At 33.4% G+C, this 18656-nt stretch overlaps 1 protein-coding gene across 1 annotated transcript; it reads right to left on the bottom strand.

The window, feature by feature from the left end:
• Nucleotides 1–8984: 8984 nt before the first annotated feature.
• On the bottom strand, nt 8985–11051 carry LOC111904012 (protein DETOXIFICATION 49). Its single transcript, XM_023899790.3, has one exon. It carries the CDS (start codon nt 10796–10798, stop codon nt 9188–9190), a length of 1611 nt encoding a protein of 536 aa, XP_023755558.1. The 5' UTR covers nt 10799–11051; the 3' UTR covers nt 8985–9187.
• Between the last annotated feature and the right edge of the window lie 7605 nt (nt 11052–18656).

An 18656-nucleotide genomic window follows, 5' to 3' on the forward strand; every position in this document is an offset into this window, starting at 1 on the left:
CATATGCAGACTTGTAAACAAAACAACTTGATGGTTCATCCATCTCATGCCCTTCCGCCACTACCTGTAATACAATTTAAAACTGAGTGGGTCAGGCTTGGGAGCCTGGTGAGCATATAGGGTTTTCAACCCACAATAAATATCATATTTAATTTTCACCAACCAACAATAACCCAATTACCCATTCCCGTTATTCTCACTTTAATGTCCCTAAAACAACTGACATAAGGGACCTAGTCTAAGAATATTTCATCGGGGCGACAACACATGCTTCGGGGGTACCTCAGCAATATAAGTCAAATAAGGCAACCATGAGGGGGATGGAGTACAGCGAATGAACACCCAAGTTCATTAACACCTACAGGTGGCGAACCTGCTAATGTTTCCACAAGACTGTCTAGAATAGCCAGTGGTCGTCATCTAAACTCCGCTAGATGACTCAATCAAACAACAACGAGGCCTCTCATCTGTTTATTACACACCAACGGTCTACCCATGTTCTACCCAACATATTAGTAGATAAAAATATACATTTGTATACATAGTTTAAAGAAAACCTGTATAGCATGCTTTAATCAACACATATATCACATAACAGATGAGGCACACACACATAACACGTATTTCATAAAGAAATAAGCAGATCTATAAGATAGAAGAGAGTGAATACTCATTCACACATAACACAACCAAATATATACACATAGCACGTATTTTTATATAAAATACTTCGTATTATTGTATTAGAAGAAAATAACTACACACTCACTTGATCAGAAGATGATCCGACAGCACTACGGCTTATAGAAGTAGTAATCCACAGTAGATCTGGAAGATCTTCACAAAAATCGAACTTCTCGCGGGCAGAGCTTCGACTCGGGAACCGCACTTCTCGGGATCTTCGGGGTCTCGGGACTTGCCTCTGGGCTAGAGTATGATACCGGGACTTCGGGATAGCTTCGGCACGAAAAACGATGCAAAAGACTAGAGAGAAGAGAAGAAATTGAACAACAAATAAGGCTGTCTTCGGATCCTTTATATAGAGGCTGGAAGCCTCAATTACGCGGGGCGTACAGCAGTACGCAGCGCGTATTGCTCCAAAGTTCGTAAGCGCATGCGTCATCCGAAGCCACTTGCTGCGATGTCGACACCCTCGGAGTACGCGGGGCGTACTCGACTACGCGGCGCGTACCTCGGATCAGATCGGTGACTCCTTCGGATAATGCTTCCGAATTTTGATTTAAATTTAAATACAAAATGATTAATAAACTTCGGAAATTCATAACTTCTTCATACCAACTCCGTTTTCGACGTTCTTTATATCCACGGAAAGGTGAGACCATGCTCTACGACTTTCGTTTAGACTCCGTCGGCTAATTTTGACTTTATTTTTATTAATTATTTTTAATAGGCCGGGACAGAAACTTTCGTTATAAATTCATAACTTCTTCGTTTGACGTCCGTTCTCGCCTAACTTTTTATCGTTTCAATACCAACAATGAGATCTTCGATTATCATTTAGATTGCTTCGGCTAACAACCGCTCGATCTCAAATCGAGTAAAACAGGTTGTATATCGCTAAGCCGGAACTTCGATAAATCATAACTTCCTCATACGAAGTCAGATTTGGGCGTTCTATATATATTCGGAAACCTCGTTTTAATTACTACAACATTAACCAAAGATATTAAGTTTATTTTACACTTAAATTTTGACGCTTATTTTTATTCTTAATTAATCAAACCACATAATTAAGCAATTAAGCACAAAACACATAATACTCAAATAATACACTTTTATTATTTCAAAACAGGTTACAAAGGTCAACCTAGACTATTACATTGCTACAAATGGCATGCCCGGAAACACAGACGTTACAGTAATAGATAGTACCGGGTCTCCTTTGAATCTCTCTACATAGGTATGTTAGATACAAAACTCTAGACCATCAATCCATGCAGCCTCAAATGTGAAACGCAAGCTATGTGTCGAATCCTCGAGTAGTGAGTCTTGATCTAATCCTCCAATCAAGATTCTCAACTAATCGAACTAAGTTATCGATCCATAAATTGTAAAATGTGTACTTTGTCAACTACCATATCCAGGTTTAGGAGTGCGTCGATCAGACCATAATAAAACTTAGTTGCACATTTTAGGTCTAGTTATGTTACATCCATTGTACTGTACTAACCCTAGATATTGTTCTTGACCTAAAATCTTGAGTTATTGTTTGTATGGATGTTCTTTATGGTATTAAGATATATTTATAAGAGTTTATATATATACTCTATAATTTATTATTGTTTTATTGAAGGTATTTTATTAATTATATGTTTTGTACTTCAAGACTATCAAGTAATGATTGGTCAGGTGAGAAGTGTCGGAGGGCATGACCATTGTAGAATATACTCGCCCTAAAATCTAGCCACCCAAGCGACAATTCAAACTAGACAACTCTCCCCTAAGTAGTCCATCAGTAGTGTAATTAACATTAATACTTTTAGTTATTAGGATTAAGGGCTAAACCTAGTTAGAGTATATGCCCTAAGTTATAGTCGTAGTTCATAAGGAATTACTAGTATGCCATAACGTGTAGCTCTGATACCAACCTCTCACACCTAGGCCGGCGGCGGAAACATTGGGCTGTGCGACGTTAGGGTTGTTAGATTTGTAGGATAGAATATCGAACAATACATAGAAATATAACACTACTACTTCGTTTATTCATTATTAATAACGGGGTTACATGGTTTGGTATTAAGCACACTTCCTAAATCATAAAGTAAACAATAATATAACAAAAAAAGCTTTCATCATCCATGTGATTACCTCCTTAGAAACACGAAAATTGATCATATTCATACACATTGTCTTTAGAAACACGAAAATTGATCATATTCATACACATTGTCTTTAGAAACACGAAAATTGATCATATTCATACACATTCAGTAATGAACATGTATGGATGAATCCATAAAATGATTATGTTCAAAAGATATTCAATCATGGACATGTATAAATATAAATCATTTACTACATTAACAACTAAACATATATTCATAAATCTTATCTGACTACAAACAAAACATAAATCCCATCAACATAAAAAAATTAAAACATGTATCAACAAAAGATTGGTTCTTTCTGATATATCTGATTTGAACACAAACATGTCAACATGCATATAACTTAATTGAGAATTTTTTAAGGCTATCTATAAAAGCATCCATAGTCATATTTCGGTACAACTTATGCCTAATCCACATCCAATGACACAAATCCGCCACTACGTGCCACCAAGAAATGATCAATTCCCACTATGCTTGAAACGGTATGCCATTAATCCAAATTGTAACCTACATTGTTTATAAAAAAAACAAAAAATTACATGATGATTCATAAACTTTCATGAATAAAATTAAATTTTTTTTAATGCAATAATAGTATCACATTATATGAGACAAAATAAAACTAGAAGCGAAGTTTAATAGATATATAATACATGAAGTAGTATTGGAAAAAAAATATGCATCAGAACATCAAAAATCTTGGAAATAGATAAATTGTATGATAGCTGATAACTCAAACCTTGGTAGAAAAATATTTTTTTTTCGTTTTATTAAATGTAAATACATAACATAGAATAAATCCGTAAGATTACAGGAACATTAAAAATTGACCAATTTTTAGAAAATTCTTATGAAACTATATAAAAGATGTTATCACAAACAATATATATGCCAAAGTAGAAAAACGTCGCTCTACAAGCACGCAAATCAAAATATCAAAACTAAATAATACTAAACATAACTAAGTAATTATAGTGTTGTTATGGATTTTGATGCATACCCATGATATTTTAATAGAGTTGTTTGGTTGAATCCACTCATCGACGTTAAAACAAAGTAAAAAAAAAATAAGAAAAAAAAATGGAGGTGAATTAAAGTAAATAGCTTAACAGAGCACAAAAAAACTCACTGACTTTTCTGAATTCAACTTTTCTATGCTTGATCGCGATAACTATATAAAAAAAAAGAAGCAGTCGGCTATCGATAGAGGGTTACCTGCCATGGAGGTATTTGTGGCCTGTTATACGTTTTTCATTTTTGGAGGAACCAATGTTTTGAAGAAAAAACATAAGCGTTTAGGTTATAAGTGTTTAATTTCCCCCTTTTAATTTCCTTTTTGACCCGTTTAAATTATATTTACGATTTTTTGTCATGTTGTTGCGACGACGTGGGGACATGTTTTCCATGATGCGGTGGCAGAGTTGGTCGCGACTATTTTGAGTAACTATAACGTGGCCAATAGTTAGCCATAACATGGTGGCCATTGACCGTTGACTTTTGACCTGGTTGACTTCCGGTCAAATTACTACTTTTAGAGGGTAGACTAAAGTTTTGACCTTGTGTGTTTCGTTAAGTGGGATGTAGCACCGGTTTTGCAATTGTACGAGCTTTGGTATTTTTGACTTCAGAGTGTGACGTAAGTCTTTTTACTGTATTGCGTAGGATGCTAGATTATCTTTGTGACACTTGCATGTATGTTGGGCGGGGCCTGTTATATATGTGGGTGGGGCCCGTTATGCATGTTGGGCGAGGCTCGCTAAGTGAGTTGGGTGGGGCCCGTTACACTCTTGGTGGGGGCTTGTTATGTATGTTTGGCTGGGCCCATATGATTATGTGGTATTTTGGGAAACTCACTAAGTTTTGTGTTTAGGATTTTATATTTAATGGTTTCAGGCACTTCTGGTTCTAAAGGGAAGGATCTGGCTTGATTGCACTGCATCCCCTAGAGTTTTTCCATGAAATCTATTTTATAACTTTACTTTGATGTTTTGAGAATACATTATAGTTTATACTCTAATTATCTTTTGAATGATTGAATGAATGGTTTTGGTTTTTGGCAAAAATAAAAATTTTACCTTGTATTGTTGGGACATTACACTTGTTTGATGTCTTTGTACTCACTTTAATGTTAGTCTTATGTCTATTGATAAGCATGTGAAGACAATAAGTGTATATAATGTTCACAAGATAAGGCTAGATGGTTAAAGAATAAAAGAATAATTATTCGTCACAACAATAAATAGATGTTTTCAAATAGAAGATTATTTAGGAAAATAATCTAAACGAATGTTATAGTTGTCATTATACTGAGAGCTTGCATATGAAGAACGTCAAAATCTGACTTCATAGGAGGAAGTTATGATTTTTTGAAGTTTCAGCACAATAGTGCGCGACACAAAAATCAAAATAGAAATCAATTGATTGTTAGCCGAAACAATCTAAATGAGAGTTGATGATCTTGTAGATACAATTCCTTTGGTTTAAGGACAGTCGAGAGCGGATGTCGTATGGAAAAATTATGATTTTTAAACGGACTTTAATAGTCTAAGCTTATAAAAATATAACTTTTAAAATAATTTGAGAATTAGCTGACGGAGTCTAAATGAAAGTTGTAGATCCCGTCGATAGCTATGTGAAGATATAAAGAACGTCGAAAACGGAGCTCGTATAAAGAAGATATGATTTTTGAAAGATCAGAAATTCGCATGCGCGCAAGGGGCGCGACGCGAAGCAGGTTGCCTACATGGTGATGTAGACGAATCTGGACCTAACACGTGGCGACAAGGGGCAGGATCCACGTCGGCCGACTTGCACAGCGCACCTCTTGTCTTCATGCGGCGCGCACCTATCCAACTATAAATGCCCCCATGAATTTCTTCATTTCTTATCCCAAACTCTCTTATCTCTTTTTGAAAACTCTCTGGTTCTTAAGCTCCAGCTTTTTCGGACTTTTGAAACTTTTAGCTAGGCTCTGAGGTAGCCAGAAGCGCGACTACTAGTAACTCTCAAGTAAGAGTTCTGTCAATGCAGTTTTCTAGTTTTTGCTAGAAAACCCTGTAAGTTAAGCAACATTTGTATTGCTTTCAATGTAACTTATATTTATAATCACAATCATTATTATTAACCTGTAATTAAGATTTATCGGTGATTCAAATTCATTATACTGATTGGTCTACTTAAAGGAGTGATGTCTAGGTGAGATTTAGTGAGGTGTTTAAAGTGAGATTTTCAAACAGTGTACTATGTATACCAAACGGACCCTACCTCTGAGATGATCCTACATGATTATTCCTTACTTGATAGATCTTGATGTAGACATTGAGATTGTTGAGGAATCTAGAATACTATTAATCACGAGGAATATCAGACTAATACTTAGTAATAATCATACCTTGGTTACGTCAATGGAAAATTCAATGAGATAGGCGAAATGCTGCACAAATTCTGGGGCATCCACTTTTAGCAGGTGAGTGCATAGTTGGTACTTTTAGCTTACACATAGATATAAAGTATCTATTAATTGCTATATTTGCTTAATATTTGTGTTCTTAATATTTGTGCTATGTGTAATAATATGATATGGTTTTACTTATATAAATTACTTTATAATATTTGAATTTGCATTGGGTAGTAGAGCGGTTTGGGGGAAAAATAAAATAATGGGTTGGGTAGTGAAGGATTTGGGGAAAATAAAATAATGGTGAGAGGCTACACATTGTATTACCAGGACCAGTCCTCTAACAATGTATACATGATTACCACTGACTATTCTAGATCGTCTGGTGGAACACCAACACGTGGTGTTAATGATCATACTTTTTAGGGAAAATGAAAGTTGTTCTTTCGGGTACTCTATCCCCTTCAGGGTTGCCTTATTGATGCATATTGCTATGGATTCCCCAAAGTAATAGTGTCTACTCATAGAGATCCTTTGGGTAGGTCTCTTGGGTTTAGCCTTTTAGGATCAGATAGTGAGAATAACGGGAATAAGTAATCGAGTTAATTGTTTGTTAACAAAAATAAATAACACTATTGTGGGTTGAAAACCTTATGTACTCACCAGAATCCCAAACGTGATCCACTATATTTCTTTGTATCACATGTAGCGGTACGAAGGTACAATCGAATGACAAATTCAAGGAGTTTAGGACACTAGTACAATAAGTTAATTTAAGACCTGCAATGACTATGTTTATGATTATGTTTTGTATCAGTTATGACATCCCAAGTTTTAATAATCAATGAAAAATATTTCTTTAGAAATATTTTTATAGGACAAATTACGAACTACTATGTTTTTAAAATAAGCATAAATAAAAAGGTCATCTCGGACTGTGAAAATTGAAGATGTCACAGTGTAGCTATGAAAAAACAATAAGTGTATGGTTGTATTAAAAACTTATAAAACTAATTCACATAATATTAAAATTATACAAAACTAATTAATAAACAAATTAAAAACATGCAAACATATTTTAGCACAAGCTTTTATGCATGATGTACAAGTAAGTAAAGCATAGAGAGAGTCTTGAGAGAGATAGTCGGCAGGTAAATTAACACGATATTATTCCCTTCCGAGGTACCTAGTCTTGCTCGAGGTCGACATCTAGGTGGTACCAATGGTAACGTCGGCCTCCTCCTCCAACCCGAAAACCACCTTATAATTATGAACTACTTTGGTTTTTTTTCACAAACTTTTCATTGAGGAAAAGCTAAGGCTTGCACCACAATAAAAAAAAATACAGTTTCCAATCTTTTTTTAAATATATATAATGTTTGGTTATTGGGTCAACTATTAATGATAAATAGGGCAGTAAACGAACCGAACGTTCGGTGAAATGTTTATAAACCGTTCGGCAGGAAGTTCGTTTATTTAATAAATGAATGAACATGAACATAAATTCTCGTTTATTTAGTTAAATGAACGAACATGAACAATGATCTTGTTCGTTCAGTTATGTTCGTGAACGTTCATTTATGTTGTTCGGTTATGTTCATTTATGTTCGTTCATTTAAGTTTATTTTATGTTCATATATATATATATATATATATATATATATATATATATATATATATATATATATATATATATATATATATATATATATATATATATATATTCAATTGTGTTTGATTACATTACTATATCATATATTCGTTTACGTTCATATATGCTAGTTATGTTTATTTATCTATGTTTGTTTATGTTCAGTGGCGGACCTTAGTGGAGTCTGGGGGGTCCTGGGTCACTGCTCCGATTCTGGGCACATAGTGTAAAAATAATTTTATGTTTTTTCTATTAGGTGTACCGGCTTAAAATACGAATGTCACTTCTAATTTAAATTTATTTGGAAAAAAATTTAGTGTCACCCCTACAAAAAATTATGTGTACGCCACTGTTTATGTTTATGTATGTTAGTTAAGTTTATTTATCTACGTTCGTTTATGTTCATTTCGCTTGTTCACGAACATAAACGAACGAATATGAATAAAGTAAAATTTTAAACGAACGAACATGAACATGAAAATTTGTTCGTTTATATGTTCATCTAACTTAAACGAATGAATATGAACACATATTTGTTCGTGTTCGTTCGGTTCATTTACAACCTTAATGATAAACAATAAAATAAGCTAAAGCAAGGACTAAATCCCACTTCTCATGACGTGGTAAAAAAATTTAATCAACGATGTGGTAAAAAAATAATCATAATTTAGTAGTGTTATACTGTTTATTGGTTATTAAGTTATTAATATTAGTTTTCTACTGAATATTATTATAAATGTGAATTAAAAAAAAAACAAAAATAATTAAAAATACTTAAGATATTATTTTTAGTCATTTCACTAGTATAAAAATACAACTTACAGTTTATTAAGTGTAGATACTAATACGCTAATTTAAATATATATACTTTTAATATATTTTGACATCGAATAAATTAATAGATATTTAATTAAAAAAAAAAAAAAAGAGAGTTTTAAAAAGCAAAACCCCAAAGGCCCCCGCTAAATATCCTATTGAAAATCTCTCTTGGTGTCGAGATAAGAAAGATTGTGTATGGAAAAACTGCATACAATTTTTATACATCTTAAAGATAATCAATAAATAACAATACATAGTAAAGATAGATCATTTTTAGAAGTAAGTATGTTTATTTTGGAGGAGGTAAAATTAAATATTTTCTGCTACATTTCTTGGGTTAATCACTCTTAGTGATTAACATTAAACGATGAGAAAAGATGATGAAAATAATATACCTCCCAACCACTCTATGCTATACAACACATACCTAATTATAAAATTCTAAATATACCTAATCCAATCAAATTATTAAACTAAATCATCCCCTAAACCCATAGATTCTTCTTCCTTGTTTGCAGCTTTGATTAACATATACTTTTCCTCCTTACTTTCTTCGCTGTCAGCATCATCGTTAACAAAATCGTCGCCGCCGCCACCCTGTGTTAGCTCTTTCGCTCTATGAGCTTCCACCTCCCAATCCGTCCGCCACAACACCACCAACATCGTCACCACACAAGACATCTGCGCCGCCAGCATGCCCAACCACAGCCCTTCAAAATCAAACCCCATATAGAATCCCAACGCCACTGCCACCGGCATTCCAACCAGGTAAAAACATCCCAGATTAATATTAGCTCCGATGCTCGGCCGTGCTGTACCTCTCAAAACGCCGCACCCCGTCGTCTGCGGGCAGTTTCCGAGCTCGCATAAACCAATGATCGGCAAAACCAACGACGTCAATGCTATGATTTCTTTATCTTGAGTGAACATCACCGCCCATAAATCTTTTACCCCGGCGGCGAAAAACAGAGCAGAGAAACCCAAAACGAAGCTGCAACACAATCCAACAATGGCTGCTAGCTTAGCGTTACCTGGTCGACCCGCTCCCAGCTCGTTACCAACCCGAGTTGACACACTGAAGCTCAAAGACGACGGAAATATATAAATTAACGCGGTGGTTTGAATCAATATCCCCATTGAGGCCACGGTGGCTCTCGGGTTTACCAGTAACCCACATAGCAAAATCATGATCTCATACCACCACCATTCCAGACAAACCGAAATGCAGCTCGGAACCGCCAAATTCAAAAGCGAATTCCATCCTCTCAAACATTCTCTCGAAACACCTCCCCATGTTTTCTTGTAAACTCCAGAAATCAATATGTAAATGATCAATGAAGCTACCAAGTTGAAATTCGTCCACACGCTGCTTAGCGCCACACCTTTAATCCCCAATCCGAGCTTCGTAACAAGGAGATAATTAATGGGTATGTGAAGAACGATCGAAAGAAACGCACATAATGATAGAGGCAAAGTTATGGACTGCGAACGAAGATAAATTCGTAATGGGTGTAAGAAAGATTGAGCAAAGAGGTCAGGGAGGGAATAAAGCAGATAAGTCTGTGCCATTGTTGCGATTTCTTGATCTTGCCCACAAAAAAGCAAGATTCTTTTCATGTTAATCCATAAAAGGGAAATTGGAAATGAGGTCAAAAGTAAAAGAAGAATGGTTTTCTGTAAACAGAGGCCAAGGCGTGTGTGTTTTCCGGCACCAAAAGCTTGGCCACAAATGGGTTCCATTCCCATGGAGAGGCCGGAAAGAATTGAGTATCCAGTGATGTTTGCAAAGCCAATGGCGAGTGAACCTCCGGCGAGAGAAAGCTCACCGAGGTGACCAAGGAAGAGCATGGAGATCATGGAGCGTGAATACAGTAACATTCCCGTGAGGACCATCGGAATCGCGATTCGGGCTATAGCAATGGCTTCCTTTATGGCTAAAGAGAGATGAGATTTGTGGGGCTTGACATCAGGTGTTGTTTGCTTATTTTTGGGGATCAAAGGACCGAAGATATCGGGCTGTTTTTGGGTTGAACTGCATTTGACGTAGGGAGATGGAGGTGAGGAAGTTTGTTGGCACATGTTTTGCAAGATTGAAGACTCTGTCTTTTATCCTTTTTTTGTTTGTGTTGAGAAAGGGGGGAATTGCAGGGGTTTAAGTGTAGGAGTTGTGGGTATTTAAAGGGGCCAAAGAAAGGCTCTCACTTCTGGTTGGTTTTGTCTACATCTACGTGTATGCCAATCATGATTTTTAAACCTACTTTAATTTCAATATATTTTCTACTTTACATGCATATTACATTATATTATATTATATATAGGCATTCATGTATCTACAATAACAATATTATTATTATTATTATCTCAATAAGATACCTAGGATTATGTCTATTACTTTCTCCATTTAAAATTAATTACAAAATAAATTTGATGGTAGGGTGGTGAGTATCTTTTCTTTATTTTCCTCCTTTTTTTTCATATCAACATGAAATTGGTTTTTTATCTTTATTTTCTATTTCATAACTTAAAGCATTTTGGGATGTTAAATATGTAGCAGTGATGTGGTCGTGTGCACCATCTCTTATGGTATGGTGTTGGTGTTATCAACGTCGGTGTGGTCATGCATGGCCTGAACCACCACTATCTCTCTCTCTCTCTCTCTCTCTCTCTCTCTCTCTCATTTGTAATATCTTGATGACGTGATGACGATGAATACATCCCTCTCTTGTTTATGGTGCGTGAAAGTTGATGTGAAAGAAGTATCATTATTGGAAATAGTGTCCAAAGTCATTAACTAGTTGATAATATCTTTCTAAATAATAACACGGTTTTTTTTGGTTGGCTTCATGACACAAATAGCAATAAGGAAATAGAGAAAAATAAGCTCTTAATTTATTAAAGAAATGATAAATTAATTAGAAAATATTTTGGTAATTAATTAAATAATTTTAATTAATTAAAATGTGTTGAATATTAATAAACTATTGAAATTAATTGGAATATTCTACAACCATTCAGAGAAAGATGGTGGACGAATTTATGCTTATCTTGATAAGGATAATGCAGGTTTTGAATATGATAAGGATTATACTTTAGAAATTTGAATTGTTTAAGGATTAATTTGATGTCTATAAATAGGATGCTAGGGATCAACCCCTAGATGATGATTCTCTCATAATTCCATTCACCCCTCTCTCCCATCTCATATGGACGACATTCATAACCATTATCCTAAGATTAGTGAATTTTGCATAAACCCTAATAAGGTTTATTCCTTGTTTGCTTTTGGAGACTTTGGTGTAACTACATGAGAGAAGTTCTACTTTGCGGTCTCTATCTATTGCAATGTTGTTGATCACTTGATCTAAGGATTAAGAGATAAGTATTCTGTTCTTTTAGATTGATTTCAAAGTACGTTGCTAAAACTAGTAAAACCTAGATTCTAGGATACATGTGCACTTAGGTAAATTTTTTATTATTCTGTTACCTTTAGATAGTGTTTTTGATGCAATAAATACCTAACAGTGGTATCAGAGTCAATAGGTTTTAGTTTTTGGCATGTATTTTGTAGAAACAAAAACTGAAAAGAAACATGCTTAGTAAAAGAGGGTTGCACACCCCCTTCTGGATGTGGTGCACCTACCTGACTTTCAGATTCCGCTTTTTCCTATATTTTCAAAAATTATGGATTAGCTTTTTGATTAAAAATTATTTTAATTGCTTAAATACAAATGTTCAAATAAGGAGATTAGTTTAGAATATTATTTAATTAGAATTTAAATTTGAATATTAAATTAATTAAATTTGAATATTATTTAAACTTGAATGTTTATCTTGAATATTATTTAGTTAGAGAATATAAATTTGAATATTTAAAGTGTTAATAAAATCTTAATTATTGTCTAATAAAGATTTAAACTAAAATACTTAAAAAAAGATTTAATTAAAACTTTAATTATTATTTTAATTAAAGAATTAAATTTGAATATTTAAAAGGAAACAATATAAATTTAAAAGGTTTAATTTAGTATATTGTATAATTACTATATGTATAACAGTTATAATACTTAATAGAGCTATCAAAAATCGACACAACCCGCCAACCCAACCCAAACCCAACCCAAAATTAGCAGGTTAGGTTGAGATTTTCAACCCATTTAACTTAAATGGGTCAATCCGTCTAACCCATTTAATTAAATAGGTTGGGTTGGGTAAAAATTATCAACTCATTTTCAACCCGTTAACCCATTTAACTTTAATATATATATATATATATATATATATATATATATATATATATATATATATATATATAGTTTATTTATGTTTTATAATTTAAGTGGTATAATATTTAATTATATAATTTATTTAATTGATTTTAAATGAGTTAACTCAAGTTTAACCCATTTATTTAATAGGTTGGGTTGGGAACTACATAAACAGGTCAACCCGGTGATAACTTATTTATCTAAAATATTGGGTTGGGTTGAAACTTTCAACCCAATTATTAAATGGGTTGAACCCGAACCCAACCCAGGTCGACCCATTGTCACCTCTAATGCTTAATGAAGTCTCTATGATTCCTAATGATGTCCGTTTTTAAAATGTTCCGTGCTTACCACCCTCACTGCCTTTCATATTTTGGAGAGTGAAGTTACCGAAAGGGTTCGATTGTATTTTGATTTTCAAAATTAAAAGTGCTAGTCAAGTAATCAAACAAAATTCTCGTTTTATATGTCTAAAAACGTGAGGCATGTGTTACCCATGAAAACATACATACTACTTATATTTTAATGATAGAGCTTTGTGTGGTTAACCGACATGTCATTTGCGAAAATATAAGTCTAATATGTTGTGTCACTCGTGGAATTATTCTATTGATGAAGTGTGTATGGTTAACCAGCACGTCAACACAAAAATAATTCTATATCAAGGGTCACGCGGTTTTGAATGGTTTATTCATCGTCTATTGAATGACCTGTAACATCCTCCGTTGAATCAAGATGAGAACAATCCAAGATTAACATGTCACTAAATGTTCAATGAATCTCAAAAGATCTACGAGTTTCAAAAGATTGAAATTAGTAAAATGCATTACCTACTTAAATAACTTTGTGGTGTGTTTACGACATCCCTTTATACATCGTAAAGCTAAATACTAATCCTACCCTTTATCGATAATTCTATTTAGGGTTAATACTTATATTAAGGATTGAAAAATCAAACTAGAATGGAATTTATATTGAAGGATCTCTATAAGATAAAGAACAAAACTATACTGCAATAATACCTCAAAAAAATTTAGGTGGTAGGATGATTAATCTAGTAAAATTTATAGCTTGAGAGTTGTTCTCATGAACGAATAGAGAAATCATGCCTATGAGAATGCTCATACTGAAGATCCCCCCTCTACTACATTCAAAAAACTATATGAATAGTTATGAAACATATTTTGAACAGAAATGTAATTTTGTTTAATTAGAAATTAATTGTGGTCATCATGATCAACTAGCTGACATTTAAATATAATCATTTCATTCTGATTTTGATATGAAGAACCTTAAAACATCCATAAATGAGTTGCATGGCGTGATTGATTGTCCTTTGGAACTAACATGACAATAAAAAAAAACTCTAACTTCAAAGACTCTTGTATCTACTATTATGAACTGAAATGTCAAAGAGCAAGAATGTAACACCCGCAGATTCAGGCCAAATGATTAAGATATAATAAGGCATAAAAATGACTTTTGATAGAAGATTATTTATGAAAAGTAACCTTAGCAAAATTTAATGTATGTTCCATAAGGATTCCGCACACATAAAGAACGCTGAAATCTGACTTCGTATGAAGAAGTTGTGATTCTCCGAAATTTTGCAGTTAAACTGGCATGACTCTGCGTATTGTAAAAAGTGATTTTTTTTTTTGATAAATTACTTTTTAGCCTAAGTAATCTAAACAAAAGTCGTAGTAGTTGTTAAACTGAGAGTGTACATATAAAGAACGTCCTAATCATACTTCGTAAGAAGAAGTTATGATTTTTCGAATTTTCAGCGCAACAATATACGACTCAGAAACCGAAGTATAAATCGGTTGATTGTTAGGAAAAATAATCTAAACGAGAGTTGAAGATATCGTCCATATGATTCCGCTGATATAAAAACAGTTGAGAATGAATGTCGTATAAGAGAGTTATGATTTTTTAACGGATTTTAACAGTTGAAGCATGTTAAAACTACCACATTAAAAATAAATTCAAAAATAGTCGACAGAGTCTAAATAAAAGTTGTAGATCTCGTCGATAGCTATGCGGGGATATAAGGAATGTCAAAAACAGAGTTTGTATGAAGAAGTTACAAATTTTTGAAAAATATCGAGTGCACTTTTCGCAAAAGAAGCACGACTCGCAGCTGCTAGAAGTGCCACGTTGCTCCAGGTGAGAAGGGACATATGTCAGCACCTTAGCTGCCAACTAGAGCTAGTGTGTGGTGCGTATTTGGTTGGGGTGCAGCGCACATGAGGGATTCTCAGCCTATAAATACCCCCATTTGCCCATTCGGTTTCCCACACATCCTATACCTTCCTCTCTCGAATTCTCTCTGCCTTGGCTCGTTTTTCCTTTAGTTTTCGGTATTCCAATGGTGCTATAAGGTCCCTGAGTGCCTGCCAAGTAGTACATTTCGAGTGGAAGCTCTGCTAATACAATTTTCAGACTTTTGTCTAGGAAATATCTATAAGTTAAATTACACTATATTTTATTTTAGTGCAATTTATATTTAGAGTCATAGTTGTTGTTATGAACCTATAAATAAGACTTATCAGTAAATTCAATTATAATACCGATTGGTCTAATTATAGGAGATATGTCTAGAAGGGTCACATTGGCTTGGTTGTTGGAAATCAGAAAGGCTATATGCCGAAATGGTCTTGCCTCACAACTGTCATGCTTGGTTGATCCTTACTTGGTAGATCTTGATGTAGATGTTCATATTAGTGAGGAATTTAGACTATAATTATTATAGTCACCAGGATTATGAAACTAGACTAAGGCTTAGTACTTTATGCATATACGTCTTTTCAAAGTATGAAGTGAAGCTCTGCTAAAATCGTTATTCATCCACTTTTATCAAGTGAGTGCATAGTCCTTTCATGAACATGATTTAATTCAAGTATTAATTAAAGTATTAAGTATCTGATGGAAGTCATATGTGAATTATGTGCTTATTGTCTGGACTATGTGTTAGGATATATATATATATATATATATATATATATATATATATATATATATATATATATATATATATATATATATATATAAAGTGTTATGTGCGAACTAGATATGGTTCTATTTTATATCTGGATAAATAGATAATAATATATAATAATTACTATGAAGATAAATGAATAAAAATACCTAATACTCTGTATGGAATATATATACACTAAAGATAGGTTAGTGTCGCCCAAGAATAGAGTTGGTATTCGAAGTTGGTTATAGAAATTGTAATCTAGTCTAAGGATAAACTTAGACTTATGGAAGATACCTAGTTCAATTAAGTTTGATATTGTGTAGTCTCATTAGAAGAATGTGCGTAAGCTAGGAACAAAGAGTAAAGTTTTGTTCTGTGACACTTTTAGGTGCTGATGTACAGTAGCTTCGTACGGGAGTACATTATAGTATTCCCCTTGGATGACCAGAAATAGTGGGTCCAAATCACGCAATTGTAATGGTATGTCTCGTCACCGGTCAGAATAGGTGACAACACTTGATTATTTTAGACGTTCTTGCAAATTACGTTGCTAGTGTGAGCTCATTACTTGTAGACATAGATGGAATGGGATACCATATTCATCAAATACTCTGATGGTTAATATGCCTTAAGACTTACACTTGCCAAGGAAGCCCCTAGCTGTATAGTCAAACCTTTTAAACAGTTCATCAAACGAGAAAATTTCTCCCTAATAATTGTGGACTAGGCTCTATGATGAGCGATAGGAATATATATATATATATATATATATATATATATATATATATATATATATATATATATATATATATATATATATATATATATATATATATGTAGTAATGTAAGCCTATGTGGATATTGTATGGTAACGATTGGTTTTTGCAGGTCTTCTAATTAAGGAATATCATCATATCAATTTTATAGGACTAGAATTCCTATGTATCTCACTAGGTTTCCCTAACTTGGGACACTCATTTTGTATGCATCATAAGTATCAAGACTTAAGCTTCCAGAACTTGATTAGGATGTTGAGTGATTAAGAGACAGTATGTAATAGTATTCAAGACTAGCAGGTCTTTACGTTGTAACTTATGTATCTGTATTGATTATGACATCCTTAGAGTTTTAAAATTTTAGAAACAAATCTTTGTAATCAAAATGATCTTTTGTACTAGGATTTTCCGCAAATAATAATAAATGATTTTTAAAGAGTAAATAAAGTTTTAATTGTTTATGAGAATTAGAGGATGCCACAGTTGGTATCAGAACATTAGTTTAAGCGAACTAGGAATTTTGAAGATTTCTAGACTTAAACTTAAATATTAAGCAATGAAGGTGAGGTATGTGTAGGGGTGTTCAAAAATATCCGCATCCGAAATATCCAATCCGAAAATCCGAAAATCCGATCCGAAATTATCCGAAATTTCGGATATCCAGATTTTCGGATATCCGAATTTCGGATATCCGATTTTTCGGATTCGGATATGGATAGTGAATTTATAAAGTTTCGGATATTTCGGATATCCGATATCCGAAAAAAATAATTTTTCTTTATTTTTTAATATTTTAAAATGAGAAATCAGAAACATTGACATGCTTAATGGAGTAATGTTCCCCACCATTTTCAACTTTTTCGTGACCATTCTTTCCATACTTTTATTGCAAACCTTTCCATTTACAATCGTTATATATTTGTTTGTTATAATCCTAGTTCGTTGGCTTATAATCAAAAACTATTAAGTAATGCTACATATATTTATTTGTTGCTATCGATATCCATCTATGTCGCAAGATTTAACATAGTTGTTATCATTAATTTTAAGAGTTGCGGTGATTTTACGGATCGGATGTTCAGATGTGGATATTTATTTAAAATTAATGAAATTCGGATATCCGGTTTAATATCCGAATCCGTATCCGAAATTTCGGATACGGATTCGGATATCAAAAATCAACAATCCGAATTTTCGGATATCCGGTTTTGAACACCCCTAGGTATGTGTCTAGAGTATTTTAGGTTGTATACTTGAATAGACAACCGCACTAGGATATTTTAGGGTATAAGCCTTAAACTATATATATATATATATATATATATATATATATATATATATATATATATATATATATATATATATATATATAGCATGACATAGGTTGAATGCCTTATATGTTATGTTATGCACTAACATACTTTAGGAAAATGCCCTATATGCTAAATATATGCTAAATGATATGTGTAGAATGCCTTAGGTTCTTACCTATATTGTTATTACTTGGGAACAGTTAAGGTCTGTTGCCATTCTAGAACTAGGAAACCTATAAGTTCAGGATTCTAAATATATGATTACTGCATTAGAACTGACATGTAACGTTTCAAAGTGATAAGGAGAACTTATACGTCTAAACATAAATAAATCCTTCCTTATCATAATATATTCTCGTTTGGGTATGCTAAACGCCTAATTCATTGTACAGGACGTCACGGTGAGCATACTTAGTGGATTAGGAAATGTTATTGCAGACCAAAATCCTGAAACCCAGCCTCAACATATGGATAAACATGCGCTAGCAGTTGTATTAACAGCTGTACTAGTTGGGATAGCAGGAGTTCAAACTATGATTCTAGAAATGTTTGCCGAACATATGGAGGAGATTAGAAAACTAATACGAGAGGATAGAA

Source organism: Lactuca sativa, chromosome 8, assembly GCF_002870075.4.
Source record: "Lactuca sativa cultivar Salinas chromosome 8, Lsat_Salinas_v11, whole genome shotgun sequence".
NCBI classification, from domain to species: domain Eukaryota; kingdom Viridiplantae; phylum Streptophyta; class Magnoliopsida; order Asterales; family Asteraceae; genus Lactuca; species Lactuca sativa.

Excerpts from the sequence above, each read along its gene's own strand:
- LOC111904012 (XM_023899790.3), bottom strand. The coding sequence starts at position 10,798 with ATGTGCCAACAAACTTCCTCACCTCCATCTCCCTACGTCAAATGCAGT.